The 23,798-nt window shown below is 39.1% G+C and overlaps 1 protein-coding gene across 12 annotated transcripts in view; it reads left to right on the forward strand.

Annotated features, from left to right (window-relative positions):
• Positions 1-23,798, forward strand: part of LOC121528074 (calcium-activated potassium channel subunit alpha-1-like) — a 142,095-nt gene that overhangs the window by 44,341 nt on the left and 73,956 nt on the right. For all 12 annotated transcript variants that reach the window (XM_041815210.1, XM_041815215.1, XM_041815212.1 and 9 more), the window contains exon 3: positions 22,018-22,079. In XM_041815210.1, the coding sequence (XP_041671144.1) occupies positions 22,018-22,079 (62 nt within the window). The remainder of the gene's footprint in view (positions 1-22,017; positions 22,080-23,798) is intronic.

Below are 23,798 nucleotides of genomic sequence, written 5' to 3' on the forward strand. Positions count from 1 at the left end.
ATCCAGTTTCCAAGCGCTTTACCCTCCATTATTTTTTAAATATCTCTGCAGTATTACTAATGCTGAGAAGGCAAATACCAGGCTACTGTGTTACAGCTCCACGACATTTGTCATTAAGTCAAAACGTTATCGTTTACATGGAGGGATTATGGATAAGGATAACTCTTTAGTACAAGTGGGGATATAGCTAGTAAAACTATATGGCTAGTGGAAGCCACTTAGAAAAAGAGCTTTGTTTTATTTATAATGATGGCTCTTAACATTAGTAGGCATAACTAATGGCTGGAAAGAAAACAAGGACATTTTGCATTTCTGTTGTCAGAAAATTGAAAGACACATAACACAAATTTACCTCAATTTCAGGTTTTTATTTAAAAGAATCCTTTTAAAATTGCATTGAGAAATAAACTCAACTCATGATACAATAAGGATCTATTTCTGCATTTAAAAAAAAAAGAAAGCCAGTAACATTTCAGCTTATCGATACAGCTATTGAGTCCTGTGGGTTTTGTGATGCAACATCATTGTATTATATTTCAGGTGTAAAAACGTACAGTATATCAGTTCAGTCGGGACCACTTTGTCAAGAAATATACACATGATTTGCGGTTGTAAATATTTTTCCTCATTCGAAGTTATTAATTTGTGCTTGTTTATATTTGGCTGCTCTGGAATCCCCCTTCCCTTCCAGGAGCCTACATGGAAAGCATCAAGCAGGAAACAGCATGCATTCCTGCCTTGCCCGTGCCTATAAGGAAAGCCTGAGGCAGGGAGAGAAGCAGCAAAAAAATCCAGAGCAGAGCAGCCACCAATAACAATAGAGTGACAGTCTGAATAAAGGAGGAGCTGGGGTGGAGGAGGGTTGCAGAAATGGCTTGCAGAGGGAACAGTAATTAGCCACTAGCGTGCTTGGAGCGAATCAGCTGGCCTTCAGCTGTTGAGGGCTAACTGATTTCAATTATATGGCAGTGCTTGACTCAGTGGCCTTCCTGAACTAACACGCTCGATATCAAACCAAAATTTTAGCCTATACCTTTAACTGTTGGCTTGAAATAAAGAAGAAAAAAAAACTTTGCTGCTGGTCATGAAAAGTGCTCCCTTACTGTCAGAAGTATTCATCTAGTGTTTAATTTTTGATAGAATCAGCAGAATACAAGTTAATCAGCAGACTTAATGAAGTGACGGATGGTTACATTAATGATGTGTTCAAGGTCAACTCAGTAAAATGATTTCTAGGCAAATGTAAAGAAAATGTCATGATCTGTTCAAGTGTAACATCAAGAAAAAATACATCTATCTTTTTATGTGAAATTTTAAAAATTATGGTTGTTTTTACTTTTTTTTTTAACTTAAGATCTACTCAGCTTGTTGTTTTGTCTTTTATCTTTACAATGGAAAGTGCTGATAGTATTAATAAGGGCTCACACTGTGAAGGAGTGACTCCTTTTTTTACCAGCAGAAAAAAATGAGACAACAGGAAGCCTAGTGGACAAGGGGGTTCTTCTTCCCCAAAGGGTGGGCCTTTTTGTTCTTTCTCCTCTTAGCTTGATAACTGTCAGATCTGTTCAAGAAATCAAGGACTCCCTTAAATAAAACCTGTCAAAAACAATTCGGCTAAAAGATCTCATAAAACAGCACATTATGTCATGATCTAGAGAAATTCAAGAACAGATGAGAAACAAAGTCACTGACATTTATCAGTCTGGAAAGAGCTACAAAGTCATTTCTAAGGCTTTGGCACTCCAGCAAACCACAGTGAGAGCCATTGTCCACAAATGGAGAAAACTTGGAACAGTGGTAACCCTTCCCAGGAGTGGCCGGCCTAACAAAATTATTCAGAGTGCATCAGTGACTCATCCAGGAGATCACATAAGAACCCAGAACAACATTTAAAGACCTGCAGGACTCATTTGACTCAGTTAAGGTTAGTGTTCATGATTCAGCAATAAGAAAGAGGCCAGGCAAAAATGGCGTCAACTGGAGAGTTTCAAAGCCAAAACCACTGCTGACCAAAAAGAACTCAAAGGCTTGCCAAAAATGTGTATTATTGAAAAGAGGATTATATATATTGTAACTAGAACAAACAAAGTTTAAATTTTGGACCTTTGGCCATGAGCCCTTCGAACCCCCTGGCTAATGGCTTAATATCAAATCAAGAGTTGTGTGTTGTTTCATCCCTAGTTAGCAGCTCTGTTACACTGGTCTGGTGACTCATACATCAGGATCAGACTACAGGTGTTTATATCCTTTTCAATCTTCCCCTCCCCTTCCCTGGCTTCAAATTATAAGAAGAAATAGGAATTTGGGATCAAGGTTTGCAAGGATGTTAGGCTGATATGTTCTAATAATGTGACGGGGTTTCAGGTCCAGTAATAAGCCTCCATAACAACTAGCAGACTCAGGGGTTTCACCCCATGAGATCATTACAACAAAATGACATGTCTTCAGCACACATAATAACCAAAATGATAGCCTGTGGTGAGTGATGTGCCTTTATTTTCTTGTAGGGCCTTGCCAAATATAACTACTTTTAGAAACACTTGAATTTAATGTGAAAGTCTAGTTTTAATGGTTCTTTGTATTCTTGTATCATACCTACAGCAGTGAGACCTTTTGAACAAAACTATGTGACTCATTCTTAAAAAGTGACTCACTTCCCTACCACCTTCTTATCGTCTCAAGAAATTACAACAAGTTCTATCAACTCTGGGATTGTTCAGCATGTATCACCCCCTTTTTTTAAAATGAATATATCTTTGGATAATTTCTAAATCAAATCATACTCAAAGACATTCTCAGATCTTCTCGGTCTGTCTTTTCCTTCCTACACCTCTGAAGCAGACTGTTTTCCTTCGTTTTTGTGTTTCCAGGAAACAGCAGGAGTCTGTCACTCCTCGCTGTGTTTTCCTTAAGTTCACTGAGCGGTGCAGATTACAGCTCACTGTGTTGATTTTGGGTTGGTGAGCGAATCAGGAAGCGCGAGTGGCTGCAGAGACCCCGCAGGCTTGTCCCCAGGCAAACCTCAATTCTCAGGAGTGACTGCTTGTAGCTCACAACAACATTTATTTTCCTGTGTCCAATCACCGCACAACTCAAAGAGCAAATCTCCTCTTCTTTTTGATGTTTTTAATCAAAAAATCTCTTTGAATATTCACCGCAATTTCAGTCACGTTGGACACATGTCACACTCAGAGGATGATATTTGTATGAAGTCATAAATCATGGTGCATCATGCTGCCACATAGTGTAACTTCAACAGCAGCTGTTGGGAAAGTTCATGGTTATTTTTGACCCGCTGTTTTCAACACCAGAGAGTGTTTGCTATAGCAGTGTTAATTATTATTCTGTCATCAACTAACTTACACTCCCTGAAATGATGGGTGTGTTGGAAGGTAGGAAAATGCTCACAAAGAGAAAAATGTAGTTGTTGCAATGCCAAGTTTTTGTCCCCTCACTACCAGAATGACATCACATATTGATATATAATGTTTCTGCTACATGGCAGCTTTGATTTCGACACTTCTATCACAAAGCTGTTAATTGTTTTAGTCTCAAGATAATTAACAACGCCATACCCTAACCTTACCTAAATGTGACGTAGCGTAATAAAGCTCCATGTGGCGTAATATAATGTAATACAACAAACGCAATATATTAACACAATAGCCTGTAATAAGACAACCTAACTTAACGTAAAATGATGTAATGTAACATAACGAAACATAAAGGAATGAAGCATAACATAAAGTGACGTAAGAGTGTAAAAAGGACACAACATTGTCACAACAAAAATGTGACTTAAGATTATGTAATGTAACGTAGCATAACATGATACTTAATGTGATATTTTTTGACGTTATGTAACAATGTAACATAGCATAACAAAATGTTACCAACGCAACATAAAGTTACATATTGTGCACACAATGTTACTTGAGAAAGTGTAACAATAACGTAATGTTTCATAATAGTAACAAAACAGCAGTTAACAACACGTTGCTTTACATAACAAACAACGTATTTTAACATATTTAACATAATATAATGTAACAAAACATAATGTCATACAATGTAACGTAACAATAACAAAATGTAATATAACAATATGTTACTTAACATAACATTACGTAACATAATGTAACATAATCTAGTGTAAAAAAACAATGTCACATAACATACCAATAACATAACAGTATTATACATAATGTTAAATAATATAAACATAATTCAACATAACATAATGTAACAGAACATAACGTTCCATAACATAAAACTGCATAAAATAATGTATTATATGGTAACGTAGCACAAAACAACATAGCACCCCTTTACGTGACATAAAGTAACATAAAAAAATAAAGTATATTGTACCTGCAGGTAGCATAACATAATAAAACATAGTATACATGGTGTTACATAATGTAGCTCATTGTAACATTACACAGCATAATGCAGTGTGACATAGCACAACATAGCGTAGCTCTATCTTAAAAATGTACTATAGTGTAGTGTAATGTTATCTTACATGAGTTAGATACTATTGTAACATAATGTTGTGTAGCATTTGTAATGTAATGTGATGCGTTGTTAATGCATTGTGACAAGGCTTAACAAAACAAACGACTACATGCTAAGGCATAGATTAAGCTGAAGGACAGTTTTGCTCGTTCTCAATTTATACAAGCTAATTTTTCTAATTACATGGAAGTTTTTATTAAAATTTTTTAAATTTTTATAAAGAAACACAATACGTTTTGTGTCGTTCGTTTTTTGGTACTCATGCTAAGCAGGCAACCTTTTGGTTTTCAGAATGTTTTCAGAACAGCCCCCCTCCCATCCCTCAAAGCTGTTTTTAGGAGTCACTATTTACCAACAGCTGCAGCTTCCTTTCATCTCTTTTTTTCTGCCTTGCATTGAAACTTCCCTCTAAACACGGTTTTGCACCTTGTCTCTAGATTTCAACCAGTGATCATAATACAATAGATCAAAGCAAAAACTTAGTACTTATAACCACGTACAGAAAGAAAGACTGAACTGAAAAGATAAGATGCACTCTATCTCTCTAAAGGGTTGTTTAGTATTCGGCACTGTGACGCATGATAACCTAAAAATATGAAGGACTCTGTTAAGAGTGGATCGACCAGGGTTTTTAAAATAATAACAATTATTATTATTTTCTTTTTTTAAGGACCACAAAATTATCTGCACTGCATGATGATTCTTTTTTCACTCATACTGCGATTTTTCAGAATGAAAAACAAATGCCCCAGGCTCAGTGCAGTGTATGACTCAGTGTGGTTCTTTACTTCTTCATTATACTTCTATTTTTACTGTTTTGCACCAAGAAAACAAGTAAAATTTCATGTCTGTGTGAACACTCTTGGTAATAAAGCAGATTCTGCCAATGACTCTGATCCTGCTTGATCCTGTCTCTCCCCCTGTATTTCTTTGTGTTTCATCATTACATAATGATAAATACTGGCAAAATGGTCGAAACAAAGAGCAAAAATGCTTATAAAACAAGTATGGACGCATTGAAAGTGAAATTCTGCACCAATTCTGTCGCATTAACGTCTGTCTGCTCCAGAGCACAATTTTTTCGTGTACGTCATGATGTTGTCTGCTTGTAAAGAGTTGACCTCCTAATACAGTTCAACAATCATTTCAAGTTAATCACAGAAAGCCCTTCAGACTGGAGCTGAGGCTTTCAGACCGTGATCATCGTCTACCCTCGGGGGAATCAGAGAGTTAAAGGAGGATGTGAGGGACAGACGGTGATCTCAGCCAGGTCAGTGGTGCCAGAGGTAGATGTGACACATATGCCTTCTGGCAAAGGAAGGGTATTGGCACCAGATTGATGCAATTTGCACATGTGTACTTTAATGAGTCATAACTTAGATAAATAGGAACACCAAGACATAGCATGATGACACATTTTAAAATTAGTGTGACATGCCCTTTAAAAAAAGCTCCTTATGATGTCCAAGAACACATGTTGAACTTGGATGATTGATGTGGATATTCATTTTTACATCAGTGTCCAGGCAAGTTAAATATAAAGGAATTGGTTGTGCAGTGGTTACTGTCTGTTGTGCTTTATTCTTAGAAAAGTCATTACAAAGGGTACAGCTCCTCTGGTGGTGCATCTACATTTACACTTAACTGATGCTCAGACATTAGATATGCCAGTTTTATCCCAAAGTGGATTTATGGTCAATGTTTTTTTAGTAACATAAGCTTGATTTGCACTCTCTCTTTAATGGCAAATACAAAAAGAAAGTAGAAAAGGTTTTGTTGCTATTCGGGTTTTATGATACAGTTTTTTTTTTTACCTTATTTAAGTGTATTTTAGTACTTATGTGCTGAAATTACACAATACAGTGTTTACAAAGGCAAAGCTAGGCAGGGACACCTAAGTATGCTGCTGTTTTTCTTCATTCAAAATCATAAAAAAGTGTGGAAAGATGGAGAGCGAGGTCCATTGATGCCACATCTTGAGTTAAAACAAGCTTCTAGTGTTATTTTTTAGAATTTTTTGGGCTTATTTAGAGTGCAACAATTAATAGGATTAACACAAGCAAGTATGGCTGACACCTAACCTAAATTAAATGTAATGTTTTGTAAGATAACGTTATTTAACATAATTTAAGTAACATAATGTAACATAATAAAACAAGTATTTTGACATAACATAATGCAAGACAACGTAATGTTATGTTATGTAACATGGTTTAATTTAATGTATTGTAACATCATGTAACAATGTAACTCAACCAGCATAACTTACTGTAATTTAGCATAATGTAACATCTTGTTGCGTGGCATCACATTACAAAATGTAACATCATGTAGCATAACATACATAACTTTACTGTAAGATAACACCTGCATGCAGCGTAACATAATACACAGGATAATGCTATGTAACTTAACACAACATAGTGCAGTGCTACCTGATGTAATATAACATAATGTCTTTTTTTCTTCTTGCTGGTTTTCAAAGTCACAGTAAATAGAGTCAGAGTAGGGCCCCACCTCTCCACAGCACTCAGCCTCAACACCGGCTCCCCACAAGGATGTGTACTGAGCCCCCCTGCTTTACACTCTCTATACACATGACTGCACCCCCACCCACCCGGGCAACTCCATCATGAAGTACGCAGACGACACGACAGTGGTCGGGCTCATCTCAGGGGGAGATGAATCTGCATCCAGGGATGAGGCCAAAAAACTGTCATCATGGTGCAGCATCAACAACCTGGTCCTCAACACAACTAAGACTGAAGAAATGATAGTGGACTTCAGGAGAAACAGATCTGACCCTCAGCCCATAAACATTAACGGAGACTGTTTGGAGAGGGTCTCAGACTTTAATGTTCCTGGGCCTGCACCTGAATGATGACCTGACCTGGAAAACCAACACCATACCGCTGATCAAAAAGGCACAGCAGCGACTCCACTTCCTGAGGGTCCTGAAGAGCAACACCCTGGCCAAGGAGCTGCTGGTGTCCTTTTACAGATGCTCCATTGAAAGTGTACTGGCATATTTCATCCCAGTATGGTTTTCCAGCTGCACTGCTCAGGAAAAGACAGCTCTCCAGAGGGTCATTAGCACAGCACAGAAAATCACAGGTTGTGCTCTCCTCTCCTTAGAGGAGCTGTTCAGGTCCCGCTGCCACAGGAAGGCCCCGGGCATTCTGAAGGACTCATCCCACCCAGCACATCACCTGTTCCAACTGCTACCCTCAGGAAGAAGGTTCAGGGCAATAAGAACCAAAACTAACGGACTGAAAAACAGCACCTATCCCAGAGTAGTTTCAATATTAAATGAGAAACTGCTCGAGCACGAAATAGAACAGCAAAAAAAATTTTGTTGTACATTGTCCCGTGACAAAATGATTCTCTCTCTCTCTCTCTCTCTCTCTCTCTCTCTCTCTCTAAATAGGACTAAGACAAGCTAGTGATTGCTGACAATAGTAGTGTAACCTAACTTGAATGCCATGTAACATGATGCAGCATAACATAATGCTATTTAAAATAACTTATCGTAAAGTGATGTAACATGATGTATAACACAAGTATTTTGACATTAAGTAATGCAAGATAATGTAATTTAATGTCATGTAATATGATGTAATGTAACATAAAGTTACGTAACGTAAAGCAATATCACATAATCTAAGATAACGTAATGTAATGTAACATTACGTTATGTAATGCAACATAGCATAATATAATGTAGCATTGCATAACATCATGTAATGTAACAGCACGTAACATTATGTAACATACAAAACATAATATAATGTAAGGATAATGTACCTGCACATAATGTAAACTAACACAACATAACAAAGTCTAACAGAATGTAGTTCACTGTAAAATCAAAAAGCATAATACAGTGTCACATAACACAACATAGTTCAGCGTTACCTAATGTAATGCAACATCATTTATTTTTTTCTTTCCTATTTCAGAGTGCCATAAACACAGTGACTTTTCCCTCTTTGTCTGATCCAATAGGTTATTTTCTATGTATCTTTTCTTATGTCAGTATTCATCAGCTGTAGGTTTCATAAAGGTGTGCAAATAACATTACCTGTACTGTATACTGTGTACTGTACAGTACTGATTTCAACACTGGAACATCTGTATAGTATTAGCTGAGGCTCAGAATATTTTGATATGTCATTTTGTATCATTAAGTTTTTTTTTTATAATGACGTGCCAGCAATGTCAGCAAAAGTCAGTGGATAGATAAGATGTTTCTAACTATTTTAAGGGAACAACAACAATGTAAAAACCAGTATGTTATTTCCTGTGTTACTTAACTGTACACTGTCAGTAGGACACTGTCACTACTGTGGTCCAGCAGCTGTGCTAATTTGCCTGTAAATGATGCTGTCGGTTCTGTGAAGAGGAAGCTGCATCCAGGCTCAGGAAATAATGATGTTATTGGTGAATAGCAGCTCTGTCCCTCTGGAGCGGCGGTAATGCTGGTAGTGATCACTAATGATGTGGAAGCAGCTGCACTGGAAGCCTGGAAGACAAAGGAATAATCTGCTTTTATTGACAAGATGAGATAGAAATCCCTTAAACCCACCGCTTTCCCCCGTGAGTGTGAAAGTCGCATCACAAAGGAAAAAGCCGCTGATAAAGCTGTGCGTAGGATACTGCACAATGTACTCATCCAGGGGACTAATCTGAATCATGTAGTACAAGCCCTGATATTACATTCAATATGTCTATGATGTCTGCAAAATGACAAATCAGTGCATTTAGGTATGAATGAAAATCCAAGTCTCAGTCTATGTCTGACTATAATCTCTGTGTAGACAATTTAACAAATGAACAATTCAAGCTGATAGAATTAAATGATATAACGCCAGACAAGGTGTCCAAAATCAGGGATTTGTGTACAGCGTGTAGGCCAGACCCTGTGTGACCCTCTGAGGTGTTCATGAAATGTGGGCTGTGTTTGTAGGAGCATGTTACCTCAGATAACCAGGAGCTGATGAAATTTGACCCAGGAAGTCAAGGTGGATTAACACACAGGTTTTCAAACGGAGGTGTGCCTTCTTAGGGGTGGTGCAGGATGCAAGACACTGACACATACGGGAAAAAAAAACAAGAAGAAAGGTTAGTTATTGTAGCTTTGACTGCAAATAAACAAAGTCAGCCACCAGAGCAGTAGTGAGACATAGTTCATCAGACAAAGTATTTTACAGTCAGCATGGAGATGTTATTCATTATTGAAGTAATTTGATTCTTGATGTTATCATGCTTCCCATTGTTTCAAATTCATATTAAATGTTGATCAAGTATCTCAGCTTAATCACATGATTAACAAGGCTTAAGCAAGCCTTTGTCTTTTACTAGACTGCAAATAATCCCTCCACTGCCACTGTAACATCCAAGTATTTCATTTGTAATGCATTGTTTCTTTATGTCTGGGGTAGATTCATAATAGCATTCTCAAAACTTACCATGCTTTGGTAGCAGTGCAAAATGTTGTGCGTTGACTCTTTTTAGCCTTGCTGCCACTCTTAGGTCCACAAGCTCCGCTGTGGGAATTACTGATTTAAACCAAAAGCATCATAAAGATTTCATATGAAGGAAAAAGTACTTCCTCATTTGGTTGACAAGTACAGAAACCCTAAGTGAAAATGCATTTCCTTGTATTATATGGGTCTAAGTATTTGGCTGCCTGACCATTACACTAAGACTAACTGTAATAGCATCACAAATACATTCACTTTAATATGGAGTTGGCCCCTTTTTTGCAGCTATAACAGCCTCAACCCTTCTGGTAAGGCTTCCCATAACATTTTTTCAGGCTTGCAATCTTTGTTCGGTTAATCCCAAAGGTCTTTCACACAAAACTCCTCAAACCATGTCTTTATAGCCCTTGCTTTGTGTGATGGGGCACAGTCATGTTGGAATAGAAAAGGGCCTTCCTGCAAACAAAGTTGGAAGCATACCATTGTCCACAATGTCTTGGCATGCTGAAGCATTAAGATCGACCTTTTGGCCCAAACCCTGAAAAACAGCCCCATACCATTATCCCTCCTCCCCCAAACCTCACAGTTGGCGCAGTGCAGTCAGGCAGGTAAGGTTCTCCTGAAATCCGTCAAACCCAGACTTGCCTGTCTGACTCCTAAACAGAGAAGCGTGATTCATCACTCCACAAAACACGTTTCCACTGCTCCACAGTCCAGTGTCCTGTGCTTTACATCACTCCATCCAGTGCTTGGCATTGGCCTAGGTGATGCAAGGCTTGTTTGCAGCTTCTCGACCATGGAAACCCATCCATGAAGTTTCCACCACACAGTTCTTGTGGTTGAATTAATGCCAGTGGAAGTTAAGAACTCTTCAGCTATGGGATTAGCAGTGTTGGTGACTTTTAAGCACCATGCGCCTTAGCAGTCATTGACCCCGCTTTGTGATTGTACTCAGTCTTCTGCTTCATGGCTGAGTTGATGTTCCTAACACTTTTAACTTCCACTTTTAACTAATATCACTTTCAGTTAACTGTGGAATATCTAGCAGGAATGAAGTTTCATGAACTGTCTTATTGCAAAAGTGGCAGCGTAGTCAGTGAGCTCTTCAGAACCAACAACTTAGTATCCCAAATGTTTGCAAATGAAGACTGCATGGATAGGTTCTTGATTTTATACACCTGTGGTCTGATTGAAATACCTGAATTCAATCATTTCACAGTTGTGGCCAGATACTTCTGTCCACAGAGTGTATCAAATACTGACTTATTATTACAGGAAAAGAAGCATTTCATCTAAAGACAACAAGATAAACAAGTCAAAATTTGGAAAAACGGCTCAAATTAGTTGTATCAAAGCCAGTAAAATCAAGTGATGTATTATTTCCCCTCAGGGGTATACTGTATATACATTTATATAAGAGCCTGTTTGTGATTGTGCTTCGCCTCTGACCTCACTTAGCATCATTAATGGGTGTGGTCAGCAGTGAACCTGACCTTTCTGCACACTTCAGTGCACACTGCTGCAGCTAAGAAGACAATTTCAGTGACTACCAAATAATGTTTCACCCAGAGAGCTTCATACTGACTCCTCTGGGGTCTGTGGTTTCCTTGTGGTTTGTTTCTAAAGGAAACCTGCTGAAAGCACAATTTCCAATGTGATTTGTTTAGTATTATGATTGTTCTCTTTTCTATGCATCTTGTAGTTTTAAAGTACACTGAATTATTGTATGTTCTTGATAAATATCACGTTTGAGTTGTGTTTTTGGAGCCAAATGGAAAATTTTTCATCCATGTGCCAGTAAGGGCATATGACCTAGAAAAAGGCAGATTTGGCACCACAAGTGGTGATAAAATAAAAGTTAAATCAATAAAACGTTTAGTTAAAGCCTTTCACTTCCTGGCTTAAAGCCATTTCTTGAGGTTGCATGTGCTCTTTTTCCTCCTCTCTCAGTAAATTGAAGCTACACTTCCATCTTAATAGTTCAACACGGTTCTCTCGGCCGCTCTCCTCCCACTGATCAGTCTGATGTCCTTGAGAAAGAGAAAACTCTGATTCCTGCAGCTTTCCGTCCTGCACATTGAACCTGTCCAGCTCCGTGTCCTTCGTCTTCACCTCCTCATGAGTCACAAGATGATAAAAAAAAAAACACCACACAGGTTTGATTACAGCGGCACACAATGAGCTGATTCCTAACCACACACGTCTGAGGATATTGTAGTATTTATCATCCCTCGTCTGCTGTCGTCAGTCCCAGCAGCTTCTTATGCAATCTGATAGTTATCCTGTCTGATGATGAGTAATCACTCGCTTTCTGAGAGCTGAGATTTAGGTTTGAATGTAGATCTGAGACAGACATACATCTGTATGCTGTGAATGGAGCCTCCCACGCCGATACTTCTAAAGATGATGGCTCACTCAGGCCTCATTCTGCTGTCATGATGTAAACTGAATTAGCACAGAACAAAGTATCATACCAGTTATTAAACACAGCCATATAAAACTCAATGATTTCCACTCCAGCCATATAAGAAGCCTTTCTCCACACTTTATATCAAGATTGTTTGTTTTCATGAGTTTTTGGGGTGAAATTGTGTCACATTTTGTAGGTAAAAGCACCTGAATATGGATCAAAATATAGACTGCTTCACTTCCTGTTTATCTCAGATGTAACATAGAATAATGTGACCTAAAACATTTAATCAGAAATTCTTGTTCAGTGAAGACTGCTTTAGTCATGAAACACATGCTGAGAAGGTTGAACATTTCACATAGATCAGACACGACTAACATAATTGTTAAACACATTCATATATGGTTTACTGGCACATTTTTCATGTATATTCAAACAGTTTGATTCATCTGGATGAGAATGAGCATGCTGTGTTTGTTAGAGGATCAATAAATGTAGGTCTGTTTGGAAGCTGCTGCTCAACATTTACCACTTTCATGCCCCTCACTAAATATGCTCGACTATTTCTTGGCTGGAGCTGTAACTTCCTGGAGTCTCTGCTGGTTGCTTGGTAACTGCTCTCAGTAAAGAAATAGTCCAGTTTAAAACCTAATCAGAAGAGAGAAAATGTGGTTTAAACAGACAGGGTTCAGCGTTTATTTATAAAACAACATAAACTGTTGCATCAACTTTAGACTTTGACCTTTTTTTCATATATATTGTGTTTTTTTTTTTTTTTTTGGTCTGGACAGATTCAGACAAACTGTTTCTAGTCATGTCATGAATTAATTCCCTGAATCCAAGCAGCCTACCTCTTCACTGTACTTTTGTCTACAAAAGAGAAGACATATGACCTTGTTTCCACTAAGAGCCACTGTATGGTTTTCTTTTAGTATACTCTATGGGCAAAAGTATTTGGCCGCACTTGTTGATGACTGAATTCAGGTGTTTCAATCAGACCTGTTGCCACAGGTGTATAGAATCAAACACTAAGCCATGCGGTCTCCATTTACAAACATTTATGATCCAAAATTGGTTGTTCTGAAGAGCTCAGTGACTTCAAGTGTGGTAATGTGATGGATGCCACCTTTGCAATAAGACATTTGGTGGACTTTAATCCCTGATGGATATTCCAGTTAACTGAAAGTGATGTTAGTTGAAAGTGGAAGCATTTAGGAACAACAGCAACTCAGACAGGAAGTGGAAAACTGAGTGGGGTCAAAGATTGCTAAGGTGTGTTTCCATAGTTGAAGATTTCAGACCTTCCACTGGCATTAATGTAAGCACAAAATTGTGCATCTATAGCTTCACTGAAGCTCACTCTCACCAAGCATTGGACAGAGTGATGTAAAGCAGTGTACTCACTGATGAGTGAAGAGGAATTACACTTCTTTGTTTGGCAGTCAGATAGGCGAGTCTGGGTTTGGTGGTGGCTGGAAGAACGTTACCTGCCTGACCGCATTGTGCCAACTGAGAAGTTTGGTGGAAGAGGGATAACGGTATGGGGCGGTTTTTCAGGGTTTGGGCTAGGCGTCTTATCTCCAGTGAAAGATATCTTAATGCTTCAGCACACCAAGACGTTTTGTCAATGCTATGCTTCCAACTTTATGGCAACAGTTTGGGGAAGGCCCTTTTCTATTCCAACATGACTTTGCCCCAGTGCACAAAGCAAGGACTATAAAGACATGGTTTGATGAGTTTGGTGTGGCAGAACCTGACTGGCCTGCACAGAGCCCTGACCTCAACCCCATGGAGCACCTTCTGCAGTTGAATGCTCATGAAATGCTTGACTGATGTTGTTTGAAGTTGTGCAATTTTAAGTCAAAATATCCACAAGCCTGATTTATAAAAGGACGATTATATAACTGTTTACCTAAATCAGCAGAGTAATAACTCAGATTGACAATCATGGGCTGAAATCTGGCAATATAATCAGGATTATCATTCTAGCCATCATTGTGTTTCCCTGTTTTAGGCCTGACAAACTCTCTGTGTGAGCTTACAGAGCTCTAAATAGCACAAAAAGCACCTCAGAAGGTCATGAGTTCAGTCATAATCATTCATCATGTTATTTTAGTAGCCAGCAGTTTCCCCCCCAAACAATAAATATGTAAACAATAGCAGAAATAGACTGCAGAGCTGAGCTTGCATCATGGGTCACAGATGTCTTGCTGCATGTCCTGTCAGCTGCAGACAGGGACGAGTTCAGCGGTAATGACTCTGTAAATGTCTCCAACGTCTACTTAGTGTCTGCGTTTGTCAGGGCTGCAGTCCATCACATTTATTGCTGTTGTTGTAAACATGATAATTTGCTGTTAGCACTCTGGGAGAGGAAAACAAGGCAGAAGCACTGAGGTAGTCTTATTAGTGTGAAAAGTTATGATCAGGATGTTTCTGCCACGAATGAAGGCCCATTGGATATCGACAGCTTTTCTAAACCTGACAAGAATCTAATTGAGATGAATTTAATTCAATGATGTGTGCTAATTGCTGTCTAGAGTTACATGTTTTACAAATTTCACAAGGTTGTAGACTTGTTTTTTCAAAGTGGGACTCATGTTTACTGACTAGAGCTGTTGCTGCCTGGAATTCATGACCTGAACAAATCAATTTCTCACACCGGAGGAAAACAAATGATTAAAAGTCATGAAATTCAGAGCCAAGTATCACTCTGCCACACAAATCTAAAAAAAAACAACTTGTTTTTAAAAAATCTAAAAAAAAACAAAGGTCTATTTACGTTGCAAATCAAATCAGAGTCTTTAGGATCCAAAGCAAGTTTTATTCCATCACTTTTGTGTAGTTCTTGTTACTACCTGTTCAAAAAGTGACAGGGGGTTGCTGGAGTTCACAGGATAGTTTCTGACCCTTTATTTTAGAAGCAGACCCTTTTTGGGCAACCTGCTCTGGTTTAAGCAGTGACCCCGTAGGAACTCCAGGTCAGGGACTCAGGCCAACAAACTTTGGTGTTGATAAACTGAGTCAATATGGAGGTGTTCCTTGAATGTCCACTTAAAGCTAGTTCCAAAAACTAAGGTCTTGAGCTTTCTACAACAGCTTTGCCACACTTGCCCTGTTTTTTCTTGCATCCATCCCCTGACTTGTACTTTTCAACAACCTTTTCTCTGAGTTGCTAAGGCTGGCCACACATTACAGGATTTTAAGCCAGATTTGCCCCAGTCATCATGGGGGGGCCAACCAACAATAACCAATTTCTTCTGAAGTCACATGATCACACAAGGTCGTTTGCAGGTCAGCAGGTGTGTGTTCTAACATTTTTTACAATGATATATAAAATGTATGGTTATAAATCATATTAAATTTCTCTTTGTTTTTTGGAAAGTATCCCGCGACTTTCTTCCGACCTCCCCGGGGGTCCCGACCCCCACTTTGGGAACCACTGATCTAGAGCAGTGGTTCTCAACCTTTTCAGCCCGCGACCCCCAAAATAAAGGTGTCAGAGACCGGGTACCCCCACTGTATCTGAAGGTGGCTGAACACAGCCCTGCACATTCAAGAATAGTCCTGTGGAACTTTGGTGAAATGGGATGATAAATTCATATAAACTGTCAACTATTGTCCTCTGTTTGCTATGCTGATCCTTTGCTGCTGTTAACACTGCAAATGTCCCCACTGTGGGATGAATAAAGGTTTATCTTATCTTAAAAAAGGGTTAGTTTTTATTTGCTATACAAATAAACTTGCCTTGCCTAGTTGAGGAATAGGTTAAACTGACAAAAATGGGCATATCAAATTGTGAAATGTGGCATAAAAAGTGGTAAAGACAGGTTAATAGTGGCAATAATGGGACAACAGAGCCAACAATAGGCGCAGTGGCAAGATATGGTTTAGAAGTGGCAAAAACAGGCTGAAAAAAAGTGGTGGAAAGGGTTTAAAAGTTGAGAAAAAAATGGGTTTTAAGTGTCAAAAACGTGTTAAGATTTAGCAAAATTGGTGTAAAGTGGCAACAGTGTAATTTAAAAAATATTTTTCATTTTTTAAGACATCTGGAGACCCCACCTCAGGCTCTTGGGACCCCAAATGGGGTCTCGACCCCAACATTGAGAATCCCTGATCTAGAGGATCATAAAATGAGAACTCTATTGAAGTTGTCCATATGTCTGTGGTATCCCAAGTTTTAAAAATGGTTTAATAGTTGAAATTGTCAAGTGTGTGGCCAGCTTTAGGGTGTTCTTTTGCCTCAATGGTGTAATGGTAGCCAGGAATACTGATTAACCAGACAGATGTTGTCACTGTCTGGCAAAGACATTTTTTTGTAATTTCTTTGTCAAAGAGAGCCAAATTACACTGACCATAATTGATTTATAAAATCAATAAAGGGTTAAAACATCTAAAGGGGTGAATACTTTTTATAGGTACTGTCCTTTCAGAGACAGATTTGTTACACTATATCTTCAGAAATAAATTATTTTAAACCTATTGACTGTAAGAGCTGTTGCTGTGGAAAAGCAGCAGTACATTAGCTCTGCAGCGGTGTGATCTGATAGGCTTTCAGAATGTTGCAGAGCCTGTTGTCCTTGAAGCATGCATCCCAGGTTCCCTTCTGGCATGTCATTCTCTCTCCTTCTCTCTCCTTCTCTCTCTCCCCAGCTTCAAACACTATTATCTGCTCTATCTGAATGAAGGCATTAGAAGCCCCTAACAATCCAATAAATATCTTTGGCTTTGACAAACAGGACTTTCACTCAAAGATGCATGAACTGGATTTGACACTGGACAGATTTCCTGCTCTAAACAAAGCCAGTCATTTGACAGTACACATGAATCCCTGGCATCTCATAAATGAAAGCTTTGATCCTGTGATGACCGCAGGTTTTGAGGAAACATGGAAGGACCTGACCCCTGGTTCTGCTGAATCCTGTTTTTAGATACCGAAGCAGCTCACAGAGAAGCATTATGTCCTTCTGAAGAACTTCCTTCTACAGTGAGCCTTCGTATCAGCACATCTTGAGTTCATTCTGCTTCCTTTCTACTCCCTTTGTCCTTGGTTTTTAAATTTTTAAAAATACAGCAATCTCTAAGTCAACTTGTCTTAATAGCAAGGCTAAAAAGTAAAATTATTCTGAATATCAGTGAGGGTGACACCTTGGGCTCTGAGCTCACTCCTACCAGTAAAGTTCCCATTTATTGGCAGGATTTTCACACTGTTTGATGATGAGTCACTCAGAGAAGAAGAGTGGAGGAGCGTGAGTGGGTTCTCTGATGTTTGCAGGTCGATTTCTGAATGCTTAAGACCTGCTGCTGCTCTCTGAACATTATAGACGTGTCCTTGGTTGATATTATGATTCTTTTAATGGTGGACAAAGAAGATTTCAAATAGGTCTTAAGCATACAAGCATTAAGATTAAAAGCACTTTCTTTTTTAAACAAACAGTTAAGGCTGACTGATTTGTAGAGTTTACAGAATTGAGAAATAAAATCTTTAGGCTGTTTTACAAAAGTAGACAGCTCACTAACTAGCTCACTACTTTTCTTCTTCATTCAATCTGACTAGGTGAGTTCTATCACCATATTCCACTTTTTTCTTATTCAGTCAGTTGCCTGGATAGATATGAAAAACATGGATATTTGAAACAGTCTATCTGGCAAGTCTGACTTTAAGAATATGTTTGTTTTTTCTCTTTTTGATCCACCTTTGTGAAGTTTTATTCTTCCACATATTTGCCCTTCTTTTTTATTGCAGTTTAATTTCTTTATTTATTAACTGTCAAAGATTCTGAGTGATTGAGAGAATATTTGCAAAAATGCATGCAAATTGGGCTGAGTCTGTCTTGTCAGCAGACTTGGTTAACATGCATTAGGGTCTAATGCGTTGGTTTTTTTGACAGCCAGGGAGTCCATTTGCATTGTGCCCTCTTGTGGGTGAAGCCATCTGTCAGCAAAAAGCTGATGTGGGCCGATGATATAGATGTGATGCATCATTATCCACTGACTGAAATGAATGATGAACCCTGGCACCGTCTGCTGTCGTCTCATTGACAAACTCAGTCTTGACTGAACCCTCTTTGTTCACCGCTATCACTGAATCTAACCTCGGCTGGCTACATTAACATCTCTAAGGTTGCACCTACATTGTTTCCAGTTTCTAAACGGGGATGGTCAGAGGCATAACGAGATTTCCTGCCTTTCAAAGAAGAAGAAGGGTTGATTAAAAATGCATGTGGGTGCAATTTGTCATGACCGCGCCATCAGTGGTTGGAGGTTGACAATACGACTTCACATCATGGAAATGAATGAGGCTGAGCTCATTCATTATAGATGCTCATTGGCTAATTGTTCAGGATGGCCATTGTGTCATGTCTAAACAGATGAAAGAAAGGTAGAGTCACAAATGACCTGGGAGTGTATTTCAAGATGTAAAACATTCAGTCTGCTGTCTTTGGAAACCTTTTCCCTTCTTATCTGTGCCATACTCAGGCCTACAAAAGGGTGGATTAGGACACTTTATTGAGCTGCAGTATTGCAGCACTGCTGTTCATTTATACGACTTAAACACTCAGAAAAATTAAAATAATGTTTATATGTCACATGAAAATCTTTTCAGTAAAACTCCTAAGCTGCGTTGCTGCTTTTTAGGCTGCTGTGTAACAAATACCCTGTAGTTAGGTAACAGAGATTTTGTCCTCTGCACTCCATTTCTGATAATCTACCACATTCTCCTGCTCTTTGACAAACACGACATGACAGCAGGCACTTTTCAGTTTCACTGTGTGATTCTCTTTGACAGTCCTGTTGTGTCAGGTCAGGTGAGAACAGTGTTTATGCCCACAGGAAGTGACCTAAGAATATAAATATACGCAGATGACTGTTGTATTTATATTCAACCTCAAAATATCTAAATTTAGCACAAAAAGTAGGGAATTTGTGTTTGGTCGATTTTTGCTTTTTGATTTAATAAATCTCATTCTGTTGGAGAGCCTGTTTATTTCTCTTTTAAATGGTGCGGCATTTGAAAGGGACATGCATTTGTGGGATGAGCAGCAGAGCTTAGTATGTGGGTTGCGCCTCTGCTAATACCAAACAGCTTATTTTGCTGTTGCTACTGACTCTTGTTTTGAGCTTCTGGTACCCCCAGGTGCTGCCAATCAGGTGCCTGATTGGCAGCATCTGTGAGCATGGGCCCTGCTACAGTGGTCAGTAGATGTCTGCTTCAAGAATCGGCATGCCACGTTTGACTGATCTGGATAGAGCCCGTCGGTTGGGCAACTTCAAGCTGATGTTCTGCAAAACCAAGTTGCGTCATTGTTTGGAGTGAACCCTAGTACCATCTCCAAACTGAAGGCCAAGTTCCATATAACAGTGAATGTCAGAGACAAGCCGTGAAGTGGGTGTCCCAAGAAGACAACACCCCAAGAATACTGTTTTTTCACCCTGTCAGCAAGAACTGTATCCTCCAAGATGACAACACTCGCCCCCACAGAGCGGGGTTTATCAGAGACTACCTCCAGAATTTGGGAGTGGAGAGGATGGAATGGCCTGCCAGCAGTCCTGACCGCAACCCTATTGAACACTTGTGGGATCAGCTTGAGTGTGCTGTTCGTGCCAGAGTGACCCACACAACCACGTTGGCTGACTTGCGACAAATGCTGGTTGAAGAATGGGATGCCATCCCACAGCAGTGTGTGACCAGGCTGGTGACCAGCATGAGTCTAGTTACTGAAGCCATCTAACAGAATAACACACTTGTGCAACACCTCCTCGAGCTGCACTCTCACTCGAGGAAAACCAGCAAGGAAAGATGCTCCAGCCGATGACGAGACTAGCACACACAGCCAGTCAAGGCTCAGGTCAGAGGGAGCGTTCCTATTGGCTGCTGTAGTAGGTGTGCTTCCGCCTCTCAGCTCAGTGAGAAGTTCATACAATTGCGGAGTTACCGGTGGTGTTCGGTCCTGTGTAGAATTCGTTCATGCTGAGACAAAGTGTTTTCTTGTCTGTGATTCGGCCATTGATTTCAGTGTAAGAGCGCTTTGAGAGAGGTTTGCCATCATAAGTATTCGATTCAGCGGACATGCACATTCTCCAGGAGGATACGTGAGAAGAGGGGCGGAGCTATGGAGCTCAAACAGGGAGAAGAACAGGAAGGGAGGGGGAGTAGAGTTGATTCTACACGGCTCTCATCGAATGTTACATACTCAAGCTTTAACTCAGTTATAATTTGCATTTAACTGGATGTGAAATTATTTGTCTAGAAAAATCACTAGCTTTAAGCTGACAGTTACAAAAAAATTCAGTGTCTGTACTGTTTTTTGTCACATTCCCCTTCACCTGTCCTCTACTCTGCAAATCTGGTTTAAAACACCGACAGGTGGCATTTGTCAACAAAGTCATTAATCATTACATTTCATCTGGTCTGCTTTGTCTCATATAACTGATTAAAACAAATCAAATCAGAAAGATAACTATCTGGACATAAATCAGTATAATAAGAAATAATTATCACAACACAATGAGGGTTTGAGAAAAAATAAAGTTTTTGATGTGTATTTTAGACTTGAAGTTTCCTTTATGTCCCATCTATTCACATGTAGAAAGCAGTGTTTATGGCAGTGTTATGGCGTCATCTGTTGCTTTGTCCGCTGTAATGTACCGTTTGTGGTCAGATCTGTCACCAAACAGCTCTCGCCATGCCAGACTGATCGCCTTAAGCTCTCTTTGGATATCTAGATGACTGGTGTGTTTCTTAACTGTTCGTATTTGCAGTTAAGTCTGATTTCTTTTGGTGTCTTCAGTGTCAGAGCTGTCACCCAACAACTCTTTCTTTGTTCCCTAACACCCCCAGATCTCTTCTTTATTACCCTGCAACCTGCCTGTCTCTCTGTCTGCTCCAAACTTCTCTCCTCTTACTCCAGGCTTCAGTTTATTCAGCTCACCCCCCCCCCCGCAGAAAGGCAGAGTGACAGAATAAAAAGCAATACCCTGGTTTTTATTATCTTGCTGCTCCACAGTAGCCACAGAAGCTCCAGGCTCTGCTGCTGCTTCCGTTCTTCTTTATGTGTGTGTGTGAAAGCTGAAGCCACGTTCTGTCACCTCGCCTACTCCTTCGCTGCCAATTTACACGATGAGCTGAGCTCTGGTGGATTTATTTACGCTGTCAAATACAGTAATTGATGAGTCTGTTTTTGACACTGCTGTTCCAAACTGCAATCCTTTGTTTTTGTGGTTTATATAACACAATTATGACAGACTTACAGGATGTATCAAGGTCTGTTATTGTTCTTTAATATGCATTAAACATCTGTCGAGCAAACTTGAAGCACATTTATATTAGGGTTTCTTTGACTCTTGTACTGAATCACATTAAATCTGTTGTTTGACTGTGCAACTGAGGAAATATGCTCTGAAGTAGGGCTGGCTTATGTATCAAGTTTTTTAAGACAATTTGTATACAATAAGTGTCATTGGGATAAAAGTGGCTTGAGAAATCACGGAGTGATGTCACTGAGACTCATCAGTGTTTATTAAATCTACGATGGCATCCTAATCTTACTATATATCATTTCTTATTATAACATCTCAAGTACAATCTTTTGTTCTCTTCTGTTTCAGGTGGTGCTGGTGTTTGCTCTCAGCATTGGAGCCCTTGTAATATACTTCATCGATTCCTCTGAGTAAGTATTTTAATTAAGGAGTTTAATCCACGTACACTGACCTTGATTAACCCCATTTCACTGCAGAATATTAGGAACAATAAGTGGCCTACTTCTTTTATAACAGGTTGAGCAACTCAAAATTCATATCCATAATTTTCCCCCTTTTCTCTCCCTTTCCTTTTAGCTATATAGACAACACAAATATGTATGAACATAAATTTAAATCAAAATCATGAAGAAAAAAAGGGAAAGGTGTGGTTCAGGGAGGGGATACATGTGTGATGTGTATGTACCATACATGCACAGAGATATGCAACAGACAATTTTATTTGGGCTTTTCAAGTTTTTTTTTTTTTTTTTTTTAATTTTATTTTACTCCAAGGCTATCTTGTAGGAACTGCAACCACAAGATCCTGCCAGAAGACGTATGTATGTACTGAAAAATGTAAGAAAAATGGAGAAAAGTTGGACACCTTAAGCTAGAGTTTCAGGATGTTCTGTGCTGCTGCCTCCATTATAAATGAGCAGCCTGGGTTAACCAGGGATCCCCAGAAAATTGATTGGTTAACCTCAACTTTGATTGGCTGTTTGCTTGTCAGCCATTGATGGAAAGCAGTTAAGTAGACTGTTTTTTTTTGTCTTATCACATCAGTTTTCTAATATTCAAGCCATTAAGGACAAAAATGTCCACTTGGAAACATTCAATTTTTCCCCACTTTTGGGTTAAATCTTTTGATCAACTTCAGCACTGGACAAAAATACCAACTATTTAAACATTTTCAAGATTTTAGGCCTTTAAATACCAGTGTATTACATGATATCACTGTTTTATATTTAGAAAAACAGATAAAAATAAGTTAGCCTATTTTCTAAATAACAAAGGAGACTTTTTAAAATCACAGTATGTGATATGTTAACAATTAGAAACAAATCAAAGTTGTTGCATCAGTAATTCAGTTAGGACAACTTTGTCAAGAAAATACACATGATTTGCGGTTCTAAATATAGTTCTTAATTTGCACTTATTGCTGTTATCTATATTAGGCAGAGTGGCTGTTCTGGGTTCCCCCCACTCTTCCACAAGCCTATGTGGAAAGCATCAAGCAGGAACAGTACACATTCCTTTCTTGCATGTGCCCACAAGGAAAGCCTTAGGCTGAGAGAGAAGCAGCCAAAAATACAGAGCAGAGCAGGCATCAGTGACAACAGAATGACACTGATAAAGTCAGAAGCATGATAAAGGAGGAGCTGGGGTGGAGGAGGGTTCCAAAAATCAGCTTACAGCAGGGGCTTCAAAGTGTAGCCAGGCTTAAGTTTAAATATGGCAGAATGAGCGTGACTAGCCAATTGTGTGCTTTCAGCGACTTCAGCGCTGGTCGTCAGCTGATGAGGGCTTGCATGAGATCAGCTGATCTCTATTGCATGGCAGTGTTTGACTCTGTGACCTGCCAGAACTAATGCTAAATGCTCAATTCTTGTGCAGTGATTTTGAATTTACCACCGTAGCAGGCCCTTTTATTTACTTTGTAGCTCTATTATAGTCACATTTATTTATAAATCTCACAGCCAACAGAACTTAATGATGCATTATTTCAGGTCATGGTCTACTTTCGTAGATAAATTGTGTTTGCTTTGATCAGGATTGTGGTTGATTAAAAGATTTAGCCCAAAAAAGTTGTAAAAAATTTAATGTAATAAGTTTGGGAAGTGGACGTTTTTTTGTCCTTAATGGACTTA

This window comes from Cheilinus undulatus, linkage group 20 (genome assembly GCF_018320785.1).
Source record: "Cheilinus undulatus linkage group 20, ASM1832078v1, whole genome shotgun sequence".
NCBI classification, from domain to species: Eukaryota; Metazoa; Chordata; class Actinopteri; order Labriformes; family Labridae; genus Cheilinus; species Cheilinus undulatus.